Source organism: Vicugna pacos, chromosome 10, assembly GCF_048564905.1.
Source record: "Vicugna pacos chromosome 10, VicPac4, whole genome shotgun sequence".
In the NCBI taxonomy this organism is placed as follows: Eukaryota; Metazoa; Chordata; class Mammalia; order Artiodactyla; family Camelidae; genus Vicugna; species Vicugna pacos.
In genome coordinates, this window is record NC_132996.1 from 64955731 (window position 1) to 64977313 (window position 21583).

Here is a 21583-nt window from a genome sequence, read left to right on the forward strand (position 1 = left end):
AGGAAAGTAGCACACACCCCTTCCTGGACCTTGCCTTTTGCATCTCCTCTATTTGGCTGTCCCTAAGTTATTTCCTCTTATAATAAACATCTAAAAGGTAAATGTTTTCTTGAGTTCTGCAAACTTCTCTAGCAAATAAATGGAACCTGAGGAGGGGGTCTTGAGAACCTCCGATCAACAGCAAGTAAGCCAAGTCTTGTTGGCAATTAAGGAGCCTAAGAAAAGTTGTTTCCTCTACTTCACTGTGACCCCACTGAATCACCTTTCTCCCTACTTTTCTGGGAAATGTTTGTTTGGCCAGTCTAGTCAATGGTAGTTCACTGTTTTGTGCTTTTGCTGAAGCCAATATCAGGGCAAATCAAGGAATCGCCATTGAACACATTATTTTAATGACAAGAAAACAAATACTGTTTTTTTTTTAATGTTCACTACATAAAAGTCTACATTTTAAGAAGCTCAAACTTTGCTTTCTTGGGTTGGGTTTCTTTGTTGGTTTTCATTTATTGTCATAAAACCAAATTTCTGTTGAATATTTTTCCCTTTTTTTTCCCCTAAGGCGTCAATAATTCTTCACAATCAGGGTCAAACGGTGCCTTTGAGGTCATGCTGGATTTATTCTTGTGACCTTCAGGCAGGAAGAGTACACTCTAGAGGAAACAAAATATATTAGTTCTTCAGAATTCACTCAGGTTCAGATTACATATACATAATTTCCTCCAAACTTTGTACAAAAAACTCTTAAGCGTTCCAAGACGAGTGTAACATGTCACTCCGTTTTTAAATAATTGCTGTTCATCAGTCTTATATTCCATTCTTCTATCTATAATAAAATTGTGGCTAAGTCAAAGCTTTGAAATTCAGTTAAATGAGGTCATGTGTGCATGGTGGCCATAGGGTGGTGTCCCGTGGAATTCTATTCAGCATTTTTTAAATATCTTCTAAGGAAAAAAGAATTTTCAGATCACAAGAGGAGAAAATCAGAGCATAGGACATTTATTGAATCCAGCCACATTTGTAAATGCCCTTTTCCAAGTCAAGACCATGAAGGAAACTATTGGCTGTAGCAGGAAGTCCAGCTGCCTGGAAGAGAGGCTAACCAAGTTCTAGTGACTCACTGCATGATGGCTGGGCAAGTCTTTTAACGGTCCAGGTCTCTGCATTTACAAAACGGCAAGATTGAACCAGTTGATTTCTCAGATTCAACTGTCTTACTCTCCAGTGAGCCCTCAGCTGGTCAGCTACCCAACTGCCATCTGCTTTGCTCATCTCACCGTCTTCCATCACCATCAAATCACCTCCTACGTGTGTCTCATGACCAACCACTGGTTGCCCCTTCAGCCACTCTTGCTGATCTAGCTGCATCTGGCCCAGAAACGGAGACACACCAGGCAAGACTCAGAGAGACCAGCCATCGCACTCACCTCAGGGGAGTCAGAGCGAGCCTGTTTCCGCCAAGCCACAGCAGCGAGCACAGCTAGAAGAAACTCCAGCACTGTGCAGATCAGCATCAAAGACAGAGTTCCCTGAAAGGCAGGAGGCACAAAATTGGTGAAGCCTGGTCAGCAGAAGCCTCCATGCCTCGTTGGGACGTAACTGCAAAGATGAAAACCCCCTTAACCATCAGAGGATGCAGAAAGGACGCCATTAGGAAGAGAACAGGCTTCTTCCAAGCCTGCTGGCTCACTGCAGTCCCTTTGTTCATTTATTCCCTTGAAGGGAAGAGGAGGGAGGGGCAATAACTATATCAGCTAGCCCACTTGTTGCCCGCCGTTCTGAGACAGAGCTAAGTCCGATTACTGTTCCCTCAGCGGGGGAGCAGAGATGAGTAAGGACACCCGGCACTGAGAAGCACCAGCTCCCAGTCTAGCCCCACTCTTCCTGCTTAGTAGCTGTGTGTGCCTGAACCAGCCTCTACTTCTCTAGCTTCTGTTTCCTCATTTATCAAATGGACATAATGATATTTCCTTCTCAGAGGGCTGTGAGAATCAACGAGGCTTTGGCTGTGCAAGCGCTTTATAAAATTCAGCAGCAACACCCCCTTCTCTATATCTGACCCCCTTTGGATGGGCTTCCTTTGCCTTTCTTGATGGCAGCAAGAATTAGAACAATCAAGCCAGGAAACTGCCATAGCTGCTAACAACCCAAACCAGCTCGAAAAAGATACCACACCAAGAGGCTAAGTTCTACCATTTCTGTCCTGAGGTATTGTTCACGCAGAACTGGTCACTTGATAGAACAGGAGAAAAAGATGTGATTGCACAAACCTCTAGTTTACTTACACACCGTCAAAGAGGGTGTGCAACTTGCTTACATTTCCTAGAAATGGACCCAGCAAGTAAGCTCAACCTAACCCCTTCTGTTTATGATGTAAAATTGTCCCATCATGAATTCATACATTATCCATGCAAGTCCCTCCCAAGCTTCTCTGTGGGATTTTTCCCACAGTAGAACCGGCTCCGCCATGTGTTGGTTCATATCAATTACTACCAACTTCATTTGCATATGCTTTTCCTCATTATAATATAATTAACCTGGAAAGATGCAGCTTCGCGTAAAGAGTGGTTTACAAGCCAGAGCTTGGCCGGCTCTGCTGTTATCTGACTGAACAGCAACTATGTCCTTGACTTAACTCACTTTTATGATTGTGAGACAATAAATATTCTGCAGCCTCTTTATTCTTGCAACTTGTTTTTTTTTTCTCAATGTGTTGCTGACAATACACATGCTGCTTAATGTTCCACCTTAAGACTGTTATTTCTGTTAGCCAAACTTCATTGCTTTTCTTTCTCCAGTAATGACAATCATTATCAATTTTCATTTTCTCCATCTTCTTATATTACTATTTGATAAATCCCACCTGTGTAAGTTGTAACAAAAACAACAATGATGTTGCCTTTTCGTCTCATCAATGCTACCCATCACTGTGGTCACTGGAAAGAGGAGATGTCCTCACCTTCAGGCTCCATCCTCCCTCCTCACCACTCCTCAGCGCAGTGCCTGTATCTGCTCAGCCCAAGGACCCGCCACCACACAGACATCCTTGGTCTCCTTATTGGCATCTCCTGATCACTTGGGTCTTTCTGCTATCTTTGCTTTTCTTAATTCGCTACTCCATGTACCAAGATTTATAGCTTGAAAATCTCACATTTTATGCCTCTAACAATAGAATCAATTTGATTAACAAGAAACTCTATCAACAATTACTAATGTTAGTTTTTCATCATCAACTTTATCTGATCTTTACTCTTCCATTCCTCCTGTAGTCTAGCTTCTTTATCTCAGTCACATAGTCCCTTCACCTTTGCATACCCTTCGCCTTCCTTTAGATGCTGAAATCAGAAAAAGAAAACTCAGGGAGTTTTTCAAAAGGAGAGACAACAAGAAGACAAGATTTTCAGAAGCCTCATAACATTGGAACATCCCATTTAAAAATACTTACAGCCAGAACAGATTCAGCCAAGTAGCAGTCCTTAATAGTCTCGTGGAAATTAAACGGATAAAAGTGATGATATGTTAATTCTTCTCTGGGTAAGTCACACATCCGAAAGGCAGGACCCAAAGCAGCCAGTTTGACAGAGAGGAGGATGAAACCCGCTAGAGCAGACAGAGAACTCAGAATGTTTGCAACCAGGATGCTCTGAGCCTGGAAGAAAAATGCCGGGTAAGAATCACCCCTAATGAGCAACACGTCTCCTAACCTCTTTGCTAGTTCATTGCAAAAGTTTATTTATTTATTTTTATCTGTGTCCCTTAGGAGGTCTAAACCTGTATGTCTCTCCAAAGCCTGGAAACATCTCTGAACCTAGAAGGTAAATCTTGGCTAAGCAAATAAATAAATGAAATCTTTGCCCCTAGGCAGGGCTTCCATAGGATTGCAGAGAATATTGCTTTCCTAAGTTCTTTGTCCTGGATTGACACTAGGGCTGTATAAGGCTGACTGCAAAGTCCCCAAGAGGCAGAGTGACCAAAGGTAGATGTGGTGTTTCACTCCCCCAGCTCACTTGGAAACCCCTCGTTGAAGCAATGGCCACATAGAGGAGGCAGATGAAGCAAGTCACTCCTCCTTGCACAAGGCCACCGTTAAATGCGTGTGCACTCATACACACACACACACACACACACACACACAATCCTGAGGTGAGCATAGGGACAGAGTTCCAGTCTCAGGTGGGCCCTGGAGTCTGGCCAGGCTCTGGTTGGACACACCCAGGGCCACATGTGGATGCCCGTAGACAGAGACCTAGAGTCAGACCCAAGGATGGCATAATATGTGAGTGGCCGCATAGGGTACAAGAAAAATTGGGAGGAAACAGATCACGGTAGTAGCTTTGCTTCTGACCCTCTCAGTTTTCTCAAGTGCTCAGTTCCTCAGTTTCATTTCCCACTCGGGGTCTCATTTCTACATTTACGAAGTGAGGGGAGTGAACAAAACTGATCTCAGAAATGTCTTCTCTGCTACCTCAACTCGCAGAAGGAGAAGCTGAGCTAGGACCATTCTGAAAGCTCTATTTATAGGTCGGTGTGGTCCAGGGCACGCCCAATCGCCATCAATTAGAATATTACTTAATCCCACTTAGGGTTCTCTTCTTCTAGGAACTCAGCAGTGGGAGTTTGGGGGCACAGTAGATGAGAGGCAGGACATTTGTCTCTTCCAAAGCCCGGTGTGTCAGGAGAATGACTAAAGTACATGCTTCTGTGCCTCCTTATAGCCAGCAACAGTCATGATTTCTGGAGTGCGTATTTCTCAGAATAATACACCTAGTAAATAATTAGGTTTGTTTTGTGACAGAACTCTTCTTCAATCTCAAAAAGGGCTGATACAATGTGTGACCACAGTAGAACTCACTGCAAGACAGGTGGCTCAGGTAACCCTGAGCCAACTGTATTCCTCATCCTGTATCCTTGAACTTGTTGTTGTAATCATTGAGGTGCTGTTTTTCTCTAGAAAGAGCCCCACATGCTCCTCCCCAAAAACCTAGAAACATTATACTCGTATTGTGTTGTCCATACAGCTGTCATCAGCCACGTGGGATACTTATATTTAAAGTAAACTTGAGTAACATTTAAAATTCAGTTCCTTGATTGCACTAGTCGCATTTCAAATTATCAATAGCCACATGGGACTGCTGTGCTGGATGGCTACTGCATTCCCACCATCTCGGAAAGCTCTATCGGACAGCATGCCCTGGTAATTATGAGTCTGGGTGGGGATTCTCAATAATCATCTCTAAATCCTGATGAAAGAGAGAGAAACGTGGGCATCATCCTGAGCACTCTCTCTAACTTCTTTCTGCCTTTGGGAGATTTTTGTAACCAGAGCTTCCAAATTGGGTTTCTGGGCTACTACGTCATAAGGCAATCTCACACCTGACCCTGAACATCAAGCTATTTGAGGGAAATAGGATTGGGTGAACACTTGGTGAATCTTTACAGATTAGAAAATTTCTCTCCTCCCTGCCACTTTAATTCTGATTTTCTCTGGAAAAAGTTAAAGGGAGGTAAAGTAGTTTTCTCAGTCAATACAAATGATTAATGACAACTTTTAGGATGCAAGAGTTCATGCTCAAATCCAACAGAAGAGTGTTGGCTTTCCAATTAGGTAGATAAAAGAATTAGTGATCCTTTTCCACAAGAACCGACATTTTGACTGGGTTTCCTCAAGGGTTTTAACAGATGGACTTAAACAGTGAATCCACCACGAAGAGACCTCTTTACAACACTGGCAGCTTCTTTATCATTGAAGATCTAAATTTAAAGGCCAATTACCACCAAAAAAGTATTCTGAGGAGGGAGATTTTTTCCAAAATTGATTTCTGGGCACTGGTCTAGGATATAATACAATATCTTGAATGCAGACTGTGCTTTAGGGAGCAGCAGATGGAGGGATGTGCACTGGACAGGAATACAGATGAGCCAGGCTCAACTCCTAACTGCCAAGTATCTTCTCTGAAACTTAACTGTCAGCGCTACAAAGTGGAGAGAGTGACTCTGAAGTGCTCTCCCTAAATTTCGTTCTGAGCCGCTGAGTGGTGGCTTGTGACTCTCTTACTTACCAACCGCTTAGTTGACTTTTTCTCTGTGATGACTGACAGAGATCCAGAGAGGATAAACTACCCAGAAAGGAGAGAAAACAGGTCAGTTTCTATGTACAGATGAAACTACGTTGTTATCATCACAGTGCATATGGAAAACTCCCATGGAAAAAAAATCCCTGGGGAACCAATGAACAACCCAACTAAATGGACAGATACATCCCTTCTGCCTACAGATTATCAGAAAAGGCAGATATGAGTACTAAACTATTCCAGTAAACACAACGAGGGCTTTAAAAGCCAGGAAAGGGGAGACTTTTTGAATGAGAGAATGAAGTTTTAAAGAATTATTTAGAGAAACACATGAATGCAATGGTTTGGGAAAAGAAAAGAATGGGGGAAGACAGCAGATATGGGAGGGCAAAGACGTACACTTTAAGTTGGTGGCTCCCAAGGCTAGAGTAGAATGATAATTAAGAGCATTGGAAGGGTCATGCTGGATGTCAGAGAACCTTTAAGGCTGTGATCAGAAAATGAAAGATACTACATTCACTCTCTAGAGTATTCATGATCTAATACATTTGGGATAGCTAAGTAACAGAAAATCCTCTGACAATGGAAAAAAAAGGGGACAAGACTTTTTTATATATATATAGTTCCAGTGGTCCCAGCATTAAGCAATTTATGACTGTCTAAATAAGTCCTGGGTCTTAAAAATTGGATGTGATGTCTGTCCAAATGTGGGCTGTGTTTAGTGACTTTCTCCCAAAGAGCGGAGTATGGAGATAATTGGGAGGAAAGCAACTTTGCAGTGGAGAAACCCGGCGAACACTGCCTCAGCCACATGACCAAGCTCAACTTCATCAGTAACAAAGCATGTTGATAGCACGCCCTTGATATGACAGTGAACCTCTGTCACCTGCTACCTAAAAATCCATTACCCTGGTCTAAATGTGAAAAAAAATCAGAGGAACCAAAATTTAGGAACAGTCTACAAAAATCCTGGAAAATGCTACTCAAAATTAGCAACATCGCCAAGGACAAGGGAAGTCTGAGAAAGTCCAGGGGAAGCCGAAGGAGGCCTAATGACTACATCTGCTGTAGTATCTTTGGTGGGCTCTTGGGACAGAAAAAGACCTTTGGAAAAAATATGTGAAATTCAAATCAAGTGTTGACTTTAGTTCATAAAAGAAGAAAAATGAATCAGACAAAGACATAGGGGGACTTTCTGAATGCATTAGGCAGAGAAACGAGGGCACAGAAGGCAAATGATGGCCACTGAGTTGTGGGAAGTTGGTAGAAAAACCGTGAAACATAAGCTTAATTGTGAAAACAGTTCATCCACATCAACCTGGAAGAAAGCTGTTCTTGATACCACAGACTTGAAGCTGTTTCAGAGGAATTCCCAGGCCACCACTACAGCATAGACACCCGCTCAGTGTGCTCTGGGTCCCACACAATACAGCAAAAAAAAAAGTGTTTTCAAAGTGCTCCTTCCTCCGTGACCCCCATGGGCGTGCGTGGGCTTCCCTGTATGTGTCTGCTTGTCTTTCACCAGTGCTCATTTCACTGGACAGAAGGCTCTCCTCAGTGTTATCCTACCTTATGGATTTTTGCCTAAACCTGGAGAAAAGTCATTAGCCTCATCACAGCTCAAGCTAATGAGGTGAAAAGTAAGATGATCTACAAAAGAAATGTTTATTTGAGCCAGCTAAGAAATAGATTTGAAATCAGGTGGCTTCTGCCCTCTCACCCCATTCCGTTCTTCTTGGGCCACCCACATAGGAGGACAAGTTCTACTGTTGAGCCCCTGCCCCTGGCAGACAGAAGCATAGCAAGGTGACAGGTGAGGAGCCTGCGTTATTGCATCTTCCTCCCACCTCCATCCCATCTTGGCCTCCTAAGGATCTCTACTCACACACAAGGCTCCTATGAATGGGTAAGCAGCTTTCAACAGGGTGGAAAACACTGGGGTAAAATACTGAGAGAAGGAAGAAGAGGCCAATATGATTCCCAAACTCAACACCATCACCCCGCACATGATCTGGACAGTCTGTTGGAAGAAGAAGGGAGATGGAGGGTTAAAATTAGCATTTGTGAAGACAGGGCTTCGTCATCTCTCCCCTGGTGCTCCTGCTGTGTCGCAGCGAGGACACGGACATGGTGAAAGCTCTGGCATGAGAACTATGAGAACACATTCTGGAGGAGATGCTGTTGGACCACCTGGAAAGCGCTCAGTAAGCCTTCACGCACTTCTGCCTTGTTTGTCTGCTAGTGACCCTTGCTAGTAGCTCCTGACAGGTATGAGTCTCTGTCTTGCCTGCCTCCCTGATTTGCATTGCTACTAACTCTCTTTCTATCTCTTAAGGGAACGGGGGCCATCTGGAAGCCCTCACACTCTCTTGAGCACTAGCAGTGTGGAGCTCCTTCTCACACATCCCTGCTGGACCTGGCACAGAGCCTGGCCTCCTCCTCAACTTCTTAGCGTCCCTTCAGCTAAGGATCCTGAAGCTCTGTTTTCAGAGGAAGAGTTTTCCTCCTTGACGTCCACCTCGGAATTCACAGCTCTATTAACCAAGCAGCTTTCTAAACCTCACATTGTATCAGCATCGCAGGAACTCACATGAGTATGGACTTGAGGCAAAGCAGTCGGTCCTACCAGGTTCTTCGAATTGGTCAAGTGGAGTGCCTCGCCTCACAGCACATGAGAACAGAGCCAATTCTAGGAAACAGAGCTCTGTGTTTTCCTCCCAGTTCTGGAAACATTATTTTTTATTCTTTTTTAAATTGTGCTACAGTCAGTTTACAATCTTGTGTCAATTTCTGGTGTACAGTGTAATGATTCAGTCATACATCTACATACATATATTTGTTTTCATATTCTTTTCATTATAGGTTACTACAAGATACTGAGTATAGTTCCCTGTGCTAGACAGTAGAAACTTATTGTTTATCTATTTTATATATAATAGTTAGTATCTGCAGATCCCAAACTCCTAATTTAACCCTTCCCACCTCCTGTCCCTCTGGTAACCATAAGTTTATTTTCATGTCTGTGAGTCTGTTTCTGTTTCGTAAATAAGTTCATTTGTGTCATTTGTTTTAGATTCCATGTTCTTTCCTCCCACCTCCCCTCATTTCGTAGAGCTTCTTTAATAAATCATGCATGAGTGAAGAGAAACAAACAGAAGGTATGGGAAAAAGAGGGGAAGGAAATTTATATTTCTTATAATTTCCAGTCAGGGAAAAATTCCCTTCAAAAAAATCAGTCAGATTATTAAGCATGCAACTGGTGAACACATAGGAAAAAAAGGTATATAAACCATGTAATTGTTGCCACCATTACTTTTGTAAAAAAAATAGATGTACAACTTTTAGTATGCCAATTATACCCCAAGTGGTCCTTAAAAAATGAAAATGTAGAGAAGTACTCTACTGCAAAAATACAGAAACAACGAAAACTTAATTGTCAATATTCAGAATAGGGGGAAAGCATTTTTAATATCATCTTATGTGGAAAAAGTCTGGGAAAGGTTCAAATGGCTCTCCAAGTGGTCTCCATCAGCTTGGAGTCCCCCCCAAACTTAAAAAAGTCTCCACACTCACAAGGGGTCTCCAGTCCCAAGATATGCCTAGTTTCTGCCCTGTGCCCAGCCCCTGCCGTCCCACTGCAACATATTCTGAACTGGGCTTACCCCAAGAACTTTGATCTCTGCCTTTAGACATTTCTCCAGGCTAGCCTGCCTCTGGATGGTGAGTTTGGGTTTCTCTGCTGAGGGGAAGTAGATGCCACTTGGTGTGAGAACTACAACGCTCTCATTGGTCATGGGTTGTGGTATCATGCTGGTGCTTCCAGTGCTGGAAGAGAAAATGAAATACAGCTTTTAAAAAGTACAGAGCTGCCAAAATGGTACAGAGCTTTTAAAAAGTACAGAGCTGCCAAAAGTACAGAGCTCCGAAAATGGGTCTTACGGAGCTGTGAGAACCACAAAACCCTGGTTTCAGGAGTATTTACCCACATTGTTTGGCACTGTCCTGTCCTGTCATTATAGACAATAAACACGTCATAGGGAGGTAGCAGAATGAATCTTGAGAGGTCTCAAAGTTCAGAGGCAAATGATCACACAAAACTTGCAAAACGTAGAAATCTCTTTTTCCTAGTCCCACTGCGTCATTCTCAGCCCACGGACTGCTCAGTTTGCACATAAAGAGGCAAGAGCTATGCTCCCACTAATCATGTGACACTAGGTAAGGGACTCAAGGAGACCATGCAGTTAGAAAACAGCAGAAACAGTTAAAACCAGATACTCCTCCCCTTTGTCAATTCTATTTCCAAAACACTCTAGTGTTCCTTAACTTCTCTCAAGGAGATTCAAGTAAAAGATCTCCTCTAATGGAATCACAGCAGGGGAATGGTGAATTGGAAAAGGTCTCTTAGCTTTGCCTACCTGTGCCTATGGCCCGGACTGCTGGTTCCAGCTCTCAGAAACTCCCGGGACTGTAACTGCCCTACGGTCCTGTAGAATTTCCTACTTATCTTCAGCTAAAGTCACCAGCCTTTCCTTACCGCAGTGTTTACAGCTACACAGGATGTGATAGTTGGGAGTGTGTAGATTTGTGAAAAGTATCTTCACTTCCTTTTTTTTTTTTATTCCTAAACTCATAATGTCTTTAGAAAAGTCACAAATAGAACCAACTAATGTTTTAGAGAATATGGGGGTCATGGAGCTGTGTGTGTGAACTGCCAACCCCAAACTTACTAGCTCCGTATCATCAGACAAGTTCTGTAATCTCTGAGCCTCCATTTTCTAATCTGTTAAATAAGGGAACAATACCAACAATGAAGATTTGTTATAAAGATTAGAGAAAATGTTTATAGAAGGTCTATTCTGCTTCCAAGGAGCATCCAATAATATGTAATACTAGTAATACTGATAGTACAGATAATTATTGATAATTAATAATGTTTATTAATACATAGCTAACCATAGTAATAATGACTATGTTGCTTTCCAGGAGTATTTGATAAAATATACCTAACACTAGTAATAATACAACTTAAAAAATTCTTCTTTTGCTATTTATATATTTTTTCCTTTTTCCAGTTCCTCAGACTCTGGACAGACTGAAGCAGCCTGACAGCACGCATTGCCTGATTGTTGCCTGCCACAGAGTCATCTTCCGTGTCTGGCCTCTGTCTTTCTCTAACAGTAGATCTCCACCCTACAGAAAGGCTGGACACCTGTAAGGAAGTGATGAAACTGGACAAGTGCATAGATGGAGAAGATTCCATAGGACCTGCACAAATTCGACAAACTAACTTATACTTGGGATAGTTCTGTGAAACAGAGGGTTCCTGTGCCGCTCTGAGTCCCCAGATGGGTGTCCTTCGGAAGTTGGTTTTGATGTACTGGGCAACAGCGCCAGAGCCAGGGCCAGCGTAGCAGCTGAACAGCCTGATGCCACACGCTTCCTTCCTTTCCTCGGAGGAACGCCAGAAAGCACCCAGGAACAAGGCTGGAGCTGTCACTGTCACCTCAGGGGGCAGTGAGTTCTGCACTTAACGCCAGGCGTTAAGTCTTCCGGTTAAAAAAAAAGGAGTTAAGGTCGGCTTAGTTCTCAGGACCAGAATGACATAGATTACTAAATGCAAAAAAAATGTATAATGTTGAAGTTCCAAACCCCTTATGAGAAGCTCTGCACTGGTCATTGTTTTTTTTTTTTTCTTCCCTTTTTAACTATGAGTGAAAACTTAAATGCTGGTGTAATTTTTTGACCCTGTATTTACACAGGTAAAATTCTTCATGTATAATCTATTTGCATAGAAATGTGGACTATCTTTTATTTTAATTAACTTTTTATTGCCTTAGCCTGTTTCTTTAGAAAACAGAGACCAAGACAGGGATTTAGCACTGATATTTTAGTTGGAAGAACATAAGAAGTGTATAAATTATAAGTGTACACTCAATGAACGATTACAAAGTGAACACACCTGTGTTCCTCCCTCCCAGATCAAAAATTAGAAAAGTGCCACAAAGGAGTGAGGTGCCTGAGCTCCAGCCAGAGTGTGACCCTCCTCCTCTTGATGGTCAGCCCCGTTTGGTCAAACTGAAGACGTCCACCCAAAAGATGAATGCAAGTTAGAGCTTGGTTCTGGTGAAGCTGTATCAGGTACCTGAGAAGGATTAGAGCAAGCTGTTCTGATCTTTTTCACTGGGGGAAAATAACCACACTTTGCTGAAATTGACAAAAAATAATTGGGGGTGAACCACAAGGAACTTTCAGAATTGCTTCCCCTGCCTGAATGTATGTACCTATTGGACATGAAAAATTAAAATGTCTAATATCAGCAGCCCTACACAGCTAATCAAAATCAGTAAAGTTCCTGGAAATCACATGAGCAGTAGCAACCCCAACAAATCTGTCAGCAAAACAATTGTTGACTTTAAAGATTCTCCAAAAGGAAGTCAAATGCATTGTCCATTTTGTTAAAATCATATCTCAAATTTAGATGTTGATTAATCTGTTTTTCTCCATGCACTAGGCAATCAAAAGAAAGTGACTTCATATGTCTTTCCTGTGTTTATCACATAGCAAATTATAAATATAAACCAAGGGATATATTTTAATTCATTCAAAAATATAAATATGTTTGCCCTGAAATTTGTATAGAATTGTCTTATTGTGTTTCTGATGCTTGTGTTGTGGGAAAACAAAAATTTCCAGCATGGATTAAAACTATCTCAATATTACTCAATAAAGGCATTGGAAAATATCATAATTTAAAAATAAATTAACAACTGAAATGGGTGTCTTTTATGAGTTGGTTCTTATGGAATCTAAATAAGGTGGCTTAAAAAAATCAGCATATGAAAATTGTTACACTTGAACTTTATGGCTGAAGATTTTAAATTATCAGGTAGGTGTTGATTCAGTTAAATTATATATGTCAACACCCTTAAATAAATCTTAAATATTGGAAACTGAAATAAAAATATAAATACCTATGTTTACAAATACCTTTTTAAAACTGAAGTTCAATTCTTGCAGTCATACTAGAACCAGGCTTATTTTCCCACTGTAAAATTAGAAAACTGGAAAAAAAATCTAAATAGCTGCTTTCAGACATTGTACAGTAGTCAGTGTAGGGCTTTCAACAATGAGAAGATGGAAACAAACAAGACTCTAACAATTGCTCTGGCTTCCTGTATGAAGGAACTTTCTAGACCACAGTCAGGGAGATGGATCCCTGCTGATCTTACCGAATTGAGAAGACAGAAATCAGTTTGAGGGAGATGAGGCAGCTAGAATTAATAGGTGGCAAACCATAAAGGAGGTAGATATGCAGGGAATAGAGTTCCTGAAAACTGCAAGAGAGTTCCCTTAAATTTGTTGAATACTAAGCTATACCTTTACAGGTTGAAATTCCAAAAGTCCAGTCAAAGAATAAACAGGTAGTTGGGTAGTTACAAGCTGAATGCTGACCAAGACACACAGAGGTGAGTTCTGATCAGTTGGAATGCAGAGTCTTCCACACAGACTTAGAGTACAGAATAAAGACCCCCAGAAAGGTTATTATGTTTTAATAATAAATCCAAACTAGCCCAGAGTAATAACAACTCTAAACCTTCCCTAGAAAGGCTTTTTAAAAGCCTCAAAACTTCAAACTTGTCTTCACGTTTAACTGCCTGTCAGAACAATACTCTGAAAAAAGAAAATTTGAACAGTCACATAAAAATGACAATATCCAGCACCTGATCAAGAATTACTATACATGCCAAAAAGCAGAAAAAGAACAATAGCCAATAATTAGGAGAAATCAAGTCAATCAACAAAAGCAGATCTATAAATTACTGTGAAGTTTAGAATGACATGATGTGAAATGCAGGCAGTCTTTTTAAAAAGCTTCTTAGAATCATATTATCTTGCTCTAATAGCCTAGATTGTTTCTATGATTTCTTTGTGACTAAAAATGTACCACTCTTAGGTTGCTTATATAAATATGAACATGAAAAGATTTATGCATGTAAAAATTTTGACAAAAGGACAGCATTCTCAGGCCACTTTAAATCAACCCAAAGCAATGTATCAGCAAATATAAGTGTAGGGTATTTTTATAAAATCCAAGAGATAGTAAATGATCAAGTGATCTAGGATTTTATAGGGCTTAGTATGAGCTTTAACTTTTATTCTGAATTAGGTAGGAAGCCATTAGAGGATTTTGCCCAGTATTGTACTACCCGAAGAGTTTCATTTTAATTTCTTTAGGTACTAAAAACTTTAGGGATTGACCCAATTCCAGGTACATCTTGACTCAGAGACTCAAAGGACATCATTAGAAATGAATTTTTCACTAAAAACTTCTCAGTTCTGCTCTCCTCTGTAAGCATTTGTCTTTTTTTTTACATTTTTTATTGAGTTATAGTCATTTTACAATGTTGTGTCAAATTCCAGTGTAGAGCAGATTTTTTCAGTTATACATGAACATACATATATTCACTGTCACTTTTTTTTTTCGCTGTGAGCTACCACAAGATCTTGTATATATTTCCCTGTGCTATGTAGTATAATTTTGTTTATCTATTCTGTATATGCCTGCCAGTATCTACAAATTTTGAAACCCCAGTCTGTCCCTTCCTACCCCCTTCCCCCTTGGCAACCACAAGTTTGTATTCTATGTCTATGAGTCTGTTTCTGTTTTGCATTTATGTTCATTTTTTTTTTTAGATTCCACATATGAGTGATCTCATATGGTATTTTTCTTTCTCTTTCTGGCTTACTTCACTTAGAATGACATTCTCCAGGGACATCCATGTTGCTGCAAATGGCATTATGTTGTCATTTTTAATGGCTGCATAGTATTCCATTGTATAAATAAGCATTTTTTGTCTTTGATGGGATTCATACAGCAGCATGATGGCTACTAATAGCAGAAGATTTGCATCCTCATGGCTCCAGGCCCAGTGTGAAAGAGAAAATAAGAAGACACTTTCCTGCTCAATGAAGCAAAAAATGCCAGGATTAGCTTTGATTGGAAACGTGTCAATCATTCATACAATTGATGTTTTTCTTTGGTCACAAGACTGTCACAGAACCAGTCACTCAGGTTGGATTGATCTAATTCTGCCATTGTCCAGATCTAGGAGAGATTAAGATTAAAGTCAGCTCTAAACTTGTACGTGAGTTGGGAGTAAAGGAATAGTAGTTTCTTAGAAGAAATTCAGGCCATGATTATCAGAACAAATGGGAATAAATGCCATATATCAAAAGTTGTAAAATGTAAATGAAATATTGAACAAAAAATATAAATGAGAGAAGTAGCATATTCCCTTATTCAAAAATATCAACACATAAAAAATAATTGTAAGACTGTGATTGGTACAAGAATAGATAAATACGTTTTCACTGTATGGTGAAATAGGCAAAAAATGAACAAATAACTTACAGAAGAAGAAACATGACAAAAACTCTGTTACAATTAAAAAAGCACTCAATTGAAACGGCTTTAACCATAAAAATTATTTACTAAAAATCAGTTAAAAGAAGCTTCAAGAGACAGCCTCTCAACCATCAAATCAAAGAGCCATCTTATTTCTATTTCTTATTATTTCTGTTTATTTGACTTTTTCTTAAAGCTTGTTCCTTTATAAAGGCACACAAGTGCCAGTAATAAGCCAGGCTATCTGTATCTTCCTTGATGTCCAGCAATAGATAGACACAGGATATCTATTTAACATAAAAACACTAGTTTTAATATTTACCTTAATGGACCTTGCTTGATTGTTGGTTAATCCTTAACCAAGAAAAAGAATGCATTAAGTGGCTTTTTGTAACTACTATCAATCTGCGGAGCTGGCAAAGGCAGACAGGAGGGTGTAGAGACAGGGAGGCCTTATATTCCCATGATCCCACGATGAGCATTCTTGAAGAAAACATAGATACTGAAATTAAAGTGTGCATGGAGCTCAGAACGGGAACTATAAAAAACAAAAACAAAACTGAATAGAAACTGTTTTGATGCAATTCCATTTACCTATTTTTGCTTTTGCTATCTGTGTTTTGAAGGTCATATCCAAAAAAATAATTGCTCAGATCAATGTCAAGAAAGGTTTTCACTATGTTTTTTTCTAGGAGTTTTATAGTTTCAGGCTTTATGTTTAAGTCTTTAATCCATTTTGATTTGACTTTTATGTATATTGTGTGATAAAGATCCAATTTTATTCTTCTGCATATGAATATCCAACACCTTCTATTGAAAAGACTGTCCTTTTTCCATTGTGTGTTCCTGGCACCCTTGCCAAAAATCAGGAAATGTGATGCCTCCAGCTTCGTTCTTCTTGCTCTATATTGCTTTAGCTATTTGGGATCTTTTGTGGTTCCATATGAATCTTAGTATTGTTTTTTTCCTTTTTCTGTGAAAAATCTCCCTGAAATTTTGATAGGGATTGCATTTGATCTGTAGATCACTTTGAGCAGTGTGGACATTTTGACAATATTAATTCATCCAATTCACAAACACAGGATATCTTTCAATTTACTCCTGTCTTCTTCAATGTCTTCCATCAGTGTCTTGTAAATTTCAGTGTACACATCTTTCACCTCTTTGATTACATTTATTCCTAAGTGTACTATTCTTTTTGATGGTATTATAAATGTGAGTTAGCACTAACTCTAGAAGCCCTTGGCTTTGGTCACATCCACCAGTGAACCAAATCAGCTCACTGCTGTTGGAAATGCAAGTTGGTACAGCCATTATGGAAAAAAAGTATAGAGGTTCCCCCCAAAATTAAAAATGGAATTATCATAAGATCCAGCAAATCCACTTCTAGATATATAGTTGGCCTTTGAGAAAGGCAGGGGTTAGAGATCTCCAACTCCCACACAGTTGAAAATCTATGTATAACTTTTGACTCCCCCCAAACTTAACTACTAATAGCCTATTGTTGATCAGAAGACTTACTGGTAACAAACAGCCAATTAACACATAGGTATGTGTTACATATAACACACACATATATAACATTTGCATGTTATATGTATATCTACATATATTACATGCGTTCAAGACATAACTAACTTTTCTTAATTTTTTCGATATTTCTAGACTATGCAGTTTGTGCATTTTTTAAAACTGTTGCAAATCTCCCCAAATTTTTCCAGAATATTTATTGAAAAAAATCTTCCTATAAGTGGACCCATATAGTTCAAATCCGTGTTGTTCAAGGGTCAACTGTATATTCAAAAGAAATGAAATCACTGTCTCAAAGAGGTATCTGCACTTCCACATTTATTGAAGCATAATTCACAAAGTTAAGATAGAGAAACAACCTAAGTGTCCATCAACAGATGAATGGATAAAGAAAATATTGTAATAAAATTACACATATATATAAGAAAAGGGGATACTATTGACTCATTAAATGCATGATTTATTTATTTAACGTCTGCTATTGTTTACAAAGAGCTAGTGAAGTGAGCTGTTGAGTGCTTAGGGGAAAAAATAACATGACTCTGAATTTTATATAAAATAGTTGGATTCTGGTACTCTCCCAAACGGAGTTCTCGCATTACTGTAGGGATACATTTTCTGGAACATTTTTCTGTTGATCCATTAGTGGCATCAAACCTCCTGTAAATGGTGCAGGAGATGCTATTTCTGCCATGTGAGGATTTGATGGCAGAATGAACACAACCTGTGAAATTAATCAGAATGCCATAGGTGAATCAACCAAATAACCTCAGGGCTTCTCTCTCCTGTCTACACAATGTCATCATTATCAGAGTCTACCCTTTCTCTGATTTCAGTTTCAAGATCTAACTGGTGGAGTTTCTCAAGAATTCTTTAGATCAGGCTACAGCTAAGAAAAAACATTCAGTGGTAGCTTTTGGGATGAGATGCTGATAGCTGTTGCTGTGATCTTACAAGTGGCTCGGTCTTACGTGTGGATGATGGTACCTGGCACGCTGGGTAAACCATAATGTTACTGGAAAACATAGAGCTCTTCTTCCAAACCATGTTTATGCCGATGGCAAATACCCAAATCACTGATTTTTTAGCCATGACTAAAGCACTGCGGAACCCACAATGACCCAGAATGGCAGGAACCATCAGGAAACTAAGGAAAATGCTGGTCCTTCTTCTACAAACTCAGTGTGAAATGGAGTGTTGCGGAGAGGGGAGGGAGTGGGAGGCGGGATGGGTGAACCAGGATGAGATAAAAGACCCAGGCATTATATGCCCCAGAGCCATTGCTCTTTGGCATCACACCCTCCAGCCGTCACCTGTGGGGTTAGTGGGAGACGTATTTCCCAGCTCTGCCACTTCTCTAGGAGCAAAAGGAAACACAGGTCTAGACATAAACACTACTGAAATACAACATTACTGAGGAGTGTGCTGTTGTCCAAATGGCTCACTTAATAAGAACAAAATGCTTCACTTAATGAAACTACAAAATCATTAGAAATTGCGAGAAACGCTAGCTTCTAGGGTCTTGTAACGTCAAAGTCCACTCACAGAGTTGATGTGATTTAGTCAATCTCTCTTCCATGGGGAAAGGCTGTGGGGGTGGGGGTTGTGGTGTCGCACGAAAGTCCCAAAAGAAAGTAAAGAGGCACAGACTGGTATAGAAGAGCCCCAGAAAAATCACCTCATCCCACTATTATTATTTTGTGATTGGCTTTGGGTAATGAAGTTAATGAACATCTCTTAGGGTTTTGATATCCATTTTCTCACCCTGAACCCTTAGTTCTTGGAAGATATACTTGTCCTATTCTTTCTAGTGCCGCTTGGTCCCTTCTCTCCTCCCATTTCCAAACCATCTCTATGCGACCTTCTCTCTGCTTAGCAGCCAGGAGGATCTGTTGCAGGTCTCAAGGTAAGAAAATAGGCAAATGTACATATACTGGGTAAGTCTGAAACCCTGACTTGCTTCAGTAGCTCAGGGAAGGTTTCCAAAATTGGATAATGGAGTGAAAATTGGGCACTCTCTAGAGACTCTCTACATTGTGAAGTATTCTCTCATCTGAACTAAGAGAGATGCCCTTTGAGGTAGTAAGGATGGAGGAAAATAGTTTTTCTTTATCCACTGTGGCAGGCAGAATTCTGAAGTGACACCCGGTAACCCATGTCCCTGTATGATGGCCTCCCCTTGAGTTGTGGGTGGGACTTGTGTATATGATGGGATATCACTCTTTTTTTTTTTTAAATCAGTGTTTAGTCTTTTTTTTTTTAATTGAGGTATATAGTCAGTTTACAATGTGTCAATTTCTGGTGTATAGCACAATGCTTCAGTCATACATGAATATACATATATTCGTTTTCATATTCTCTTTCACTGTAAGCTACTACAAGATATTGAATATAGTTCTCTATGCTATACGGTATAAACCTGTTTATCTGTTTTATATATACCAGTCAGTATCTGCCAATCTCGAACTCCCAGTTTATCCCTTCCCACCCCCTCCCGCCCTGGTAACCATAAGTTTGTTTTCTATGTCTGTGAGTCTGTTTTTGTTTCACAAATAAGTTCATTTGTCTTTTTTTTTTTTTGATTCCGCATAGGAGAGGATATCACTCTTTTGAGTAGGTTACTGATCAGTTGACTTTGAGTTTATCAAAAAGTACATTATTCTGGATGGACTTGACCTTTAAAAGAGCCGGAAAGCACCAGGCACTTTTGCTCTCTTGCTGCGCTCAGAGTAGAAGCGAGTTGTCATGAGTTCCTCAGTTGAGAGGAAAGAAATTCTGCTCTGGGAGCAGGAAAGAGGACCAGAGGCCTCAGCTGAGACCACACTGCAGCCAATTCCGTGATGACAGCCTTTTAAGATCCTGCGCAGAGGACCCGGCTCAGCCGTGCCCAGGCTCTTGACTTCTGGAAACTGAGAGATAGTAAATGTGCGTTGTTTTAAGCCACTGAGTTTGTGTAATGTGTTACACGGCAGTAGAAAAACTAATATAGACATTGTCAAGGGTAGCTTGATACTTACCCCATTAGGATTACAACATATTACTTTGCATCCATAGGCAGAGAGAGACACGGCAATGCAGAACTCCAGAATACTTAAAAGGAACATCATAACGTCCATACCCTAGAGACAGATTCGTAAGAAGGAAATGTAAGGGATCGAGATGACAAGTTCAAACACTGACCACTGACTACAAGGCCCCAAGGGAAGCAGCACTGGCCAGAGATCAGAAATACTGGCTCCCAACTGTAGCCAGGTTCTTTTCCCCACCCTCTGCTTTGTGAGAGGAATGTTTGTAGACAGACTAATAAACAGATCAAAGAGGTCCACATTCTAATCCCCAGAACCTGTCCGTGAATATGTCGGTTTACGTGGTAAAGGAGAATTAGGTTTGCAGAAGGAATTAATGTTGTTGATTATTTGACCTTGAGATGGAGGGGTTATCCTAGATTATAGAGGTAAGCCCCAAAGAATTACAGAGTCCTTGTAAGTGGAAGCAGGAGGAGGAAGAGTCGAAGTCCAAGAGATATTGGAAGATGTTGCTCTGCTGGCTTTGAAATGAGAGAATGCGACAACAAGCCAAGGAATGCAGACAGCCTTAGGAAGCCGGAAACGGCAAGGAAACTGATTTTCCCATAGAGCCTCCAGAGAGGAAGGAACACAGCCCTGCCAACACTTTGATTTTAGCTCAGCGAGAACCATTCCAAACTTCTAATCTCTAGAACTGTAAAGACAATAAATTTATGTTGTTTTAAGTCACGAAGTTTGTAGTAATTTTGTTACAGCAACAATGAGAAACGAATGCAACTGTGAAACTGCGGTGGTTGCGCTTTAATCCATCTCCCCAGAGAACTGGCTTTAGGTCTTTAGCCATTGGCTTTAATCTTCAGCCAAAACACATGGTCAGATTTGGGAAAACACTGGGTAGTACTCTTCTTTCTAAAAATTTGAATCAGTTGCCTGAATTGATGCCAGAGATTATTTACTCTAAATGGTTTCTCTTTTTCTCTCCATGAATAGGGGTAGTACCTCTGCTGTGGAAGAGCCAATAGAGCACAAGCCAGGCCATATGTGATACTGACTCAAGGGGACCTGAAGAATATTTGCATTCATTGTTTCTTTATCTATTGACTCATTTCTTCAACATATTCGGTAGTCTCTCTGTTTCAGGAACTGTTGTAGGCATAGAAGACAGAGCAGCACACCAAGCAATTTCCCTAACTTCAAGGATTTTACCATCTAGTAAGGTAGACCAGGGGTTGACAGACTTTCCATAAGGGGCCAGCTAGCATATATTTTAGGTTTTGCAGGCCATAAGGTTTCTGTCACAAATATTGAACTTTGCAATTATAGCTCAAAAGGAGCCACAGATAATATGAAAACAAATGGGTGTGGCTACATTCCAGTAATATTTTATTTACAAAAACAGGCACCAGGCTAAATTCTCAAGAAGTAGCAAAAAATATAGATAATATATAAGGGGGAGCTAAAGGAAGCCGCCGTCTTTCTAAATCAAGCACAGTTGATCACTGGCAATTTCATACGGTCCTGCCTAATGAGTCCAGGTAGCGTCTGCTCTACTCTTT

At 40.3% G+C, this 21583-nt stretch overlaps 2 protein-coding genes across 13 annotated transcripts in view; both read right to left on the reverse strand.

The window, feature by feature from the left end:
* Positions 1-388: 388 nt before the first annotated feature.
* Positions 389-20058, reverse strand: LOC102540671 (membrane-spanning 4-domains subfamily A member 6A). 2 transcript variants are annotated; one of them, XM_072970026.1, is made up of 10 exons: positions 15794-15918; positions 14813-15171; positions 13053-13126; positions 10793-10845; positions 9728-9890; positions 7951-8085; positions 6054-6110; positions 3440-3643; positions 1422-1523; positions 389-647 (listed from the first exon to the last, which is right to left on the reverse strand). In XM_072970026.1, the coding sequence occupies exons 4-10, from the start codon at positions 10804-10806 to the stop codon at positions 552-554; spliced, it is 771 nt and encodes a 256-aa protein (XP_072826127.1). In that variant the 5' UTR covers positions 10807-10845; positions 13053-13126; positions 14813-15171; positions 15794-15918; the 3' UTR covers positions 389-551. The 2 variants fall into 2 exon arrangements, with proteins under 2 accessions (XP_072826127.1, XP_072826128.1); XM_072970027.1 differs by lacking the exons at positions 10793-10845; positions 13053-13126; positions 14813-15171; positions 15794-15918 and adding an exon at positions 20019-20058.
* Positions 9830-21583, reverse strand: part of LOC102540431 (membrane-spanning 4-domains subfamily A member 4A) — a 169972-nt gene continuing 158218 nt past the window's right edge. For 10 of the 11 annotated variants that reach the window (XM_072970033.1, XM_072970035.1, XM_072970032.1 and 7 more), the window contains 2 exons: positions 20019-20120; positions 17441-17725 (listed from right to left, as the gene is read on the reverse strand). In XM_072970033.1, coding sequence (XP_072826134.1) covers positions 17600-17725; positions 20019-20120 — 228 coding nt within the window. In that variant the 3' untranslated portion in view covers positions 17441-17599. Of the gene's footprint in view, positions 9891-17440; positions 17726-20018; positions 20121-21583 lie in introns of those variants that run through there. The other variant, XM_072970039.1, reaches the window with a different exon arrangement.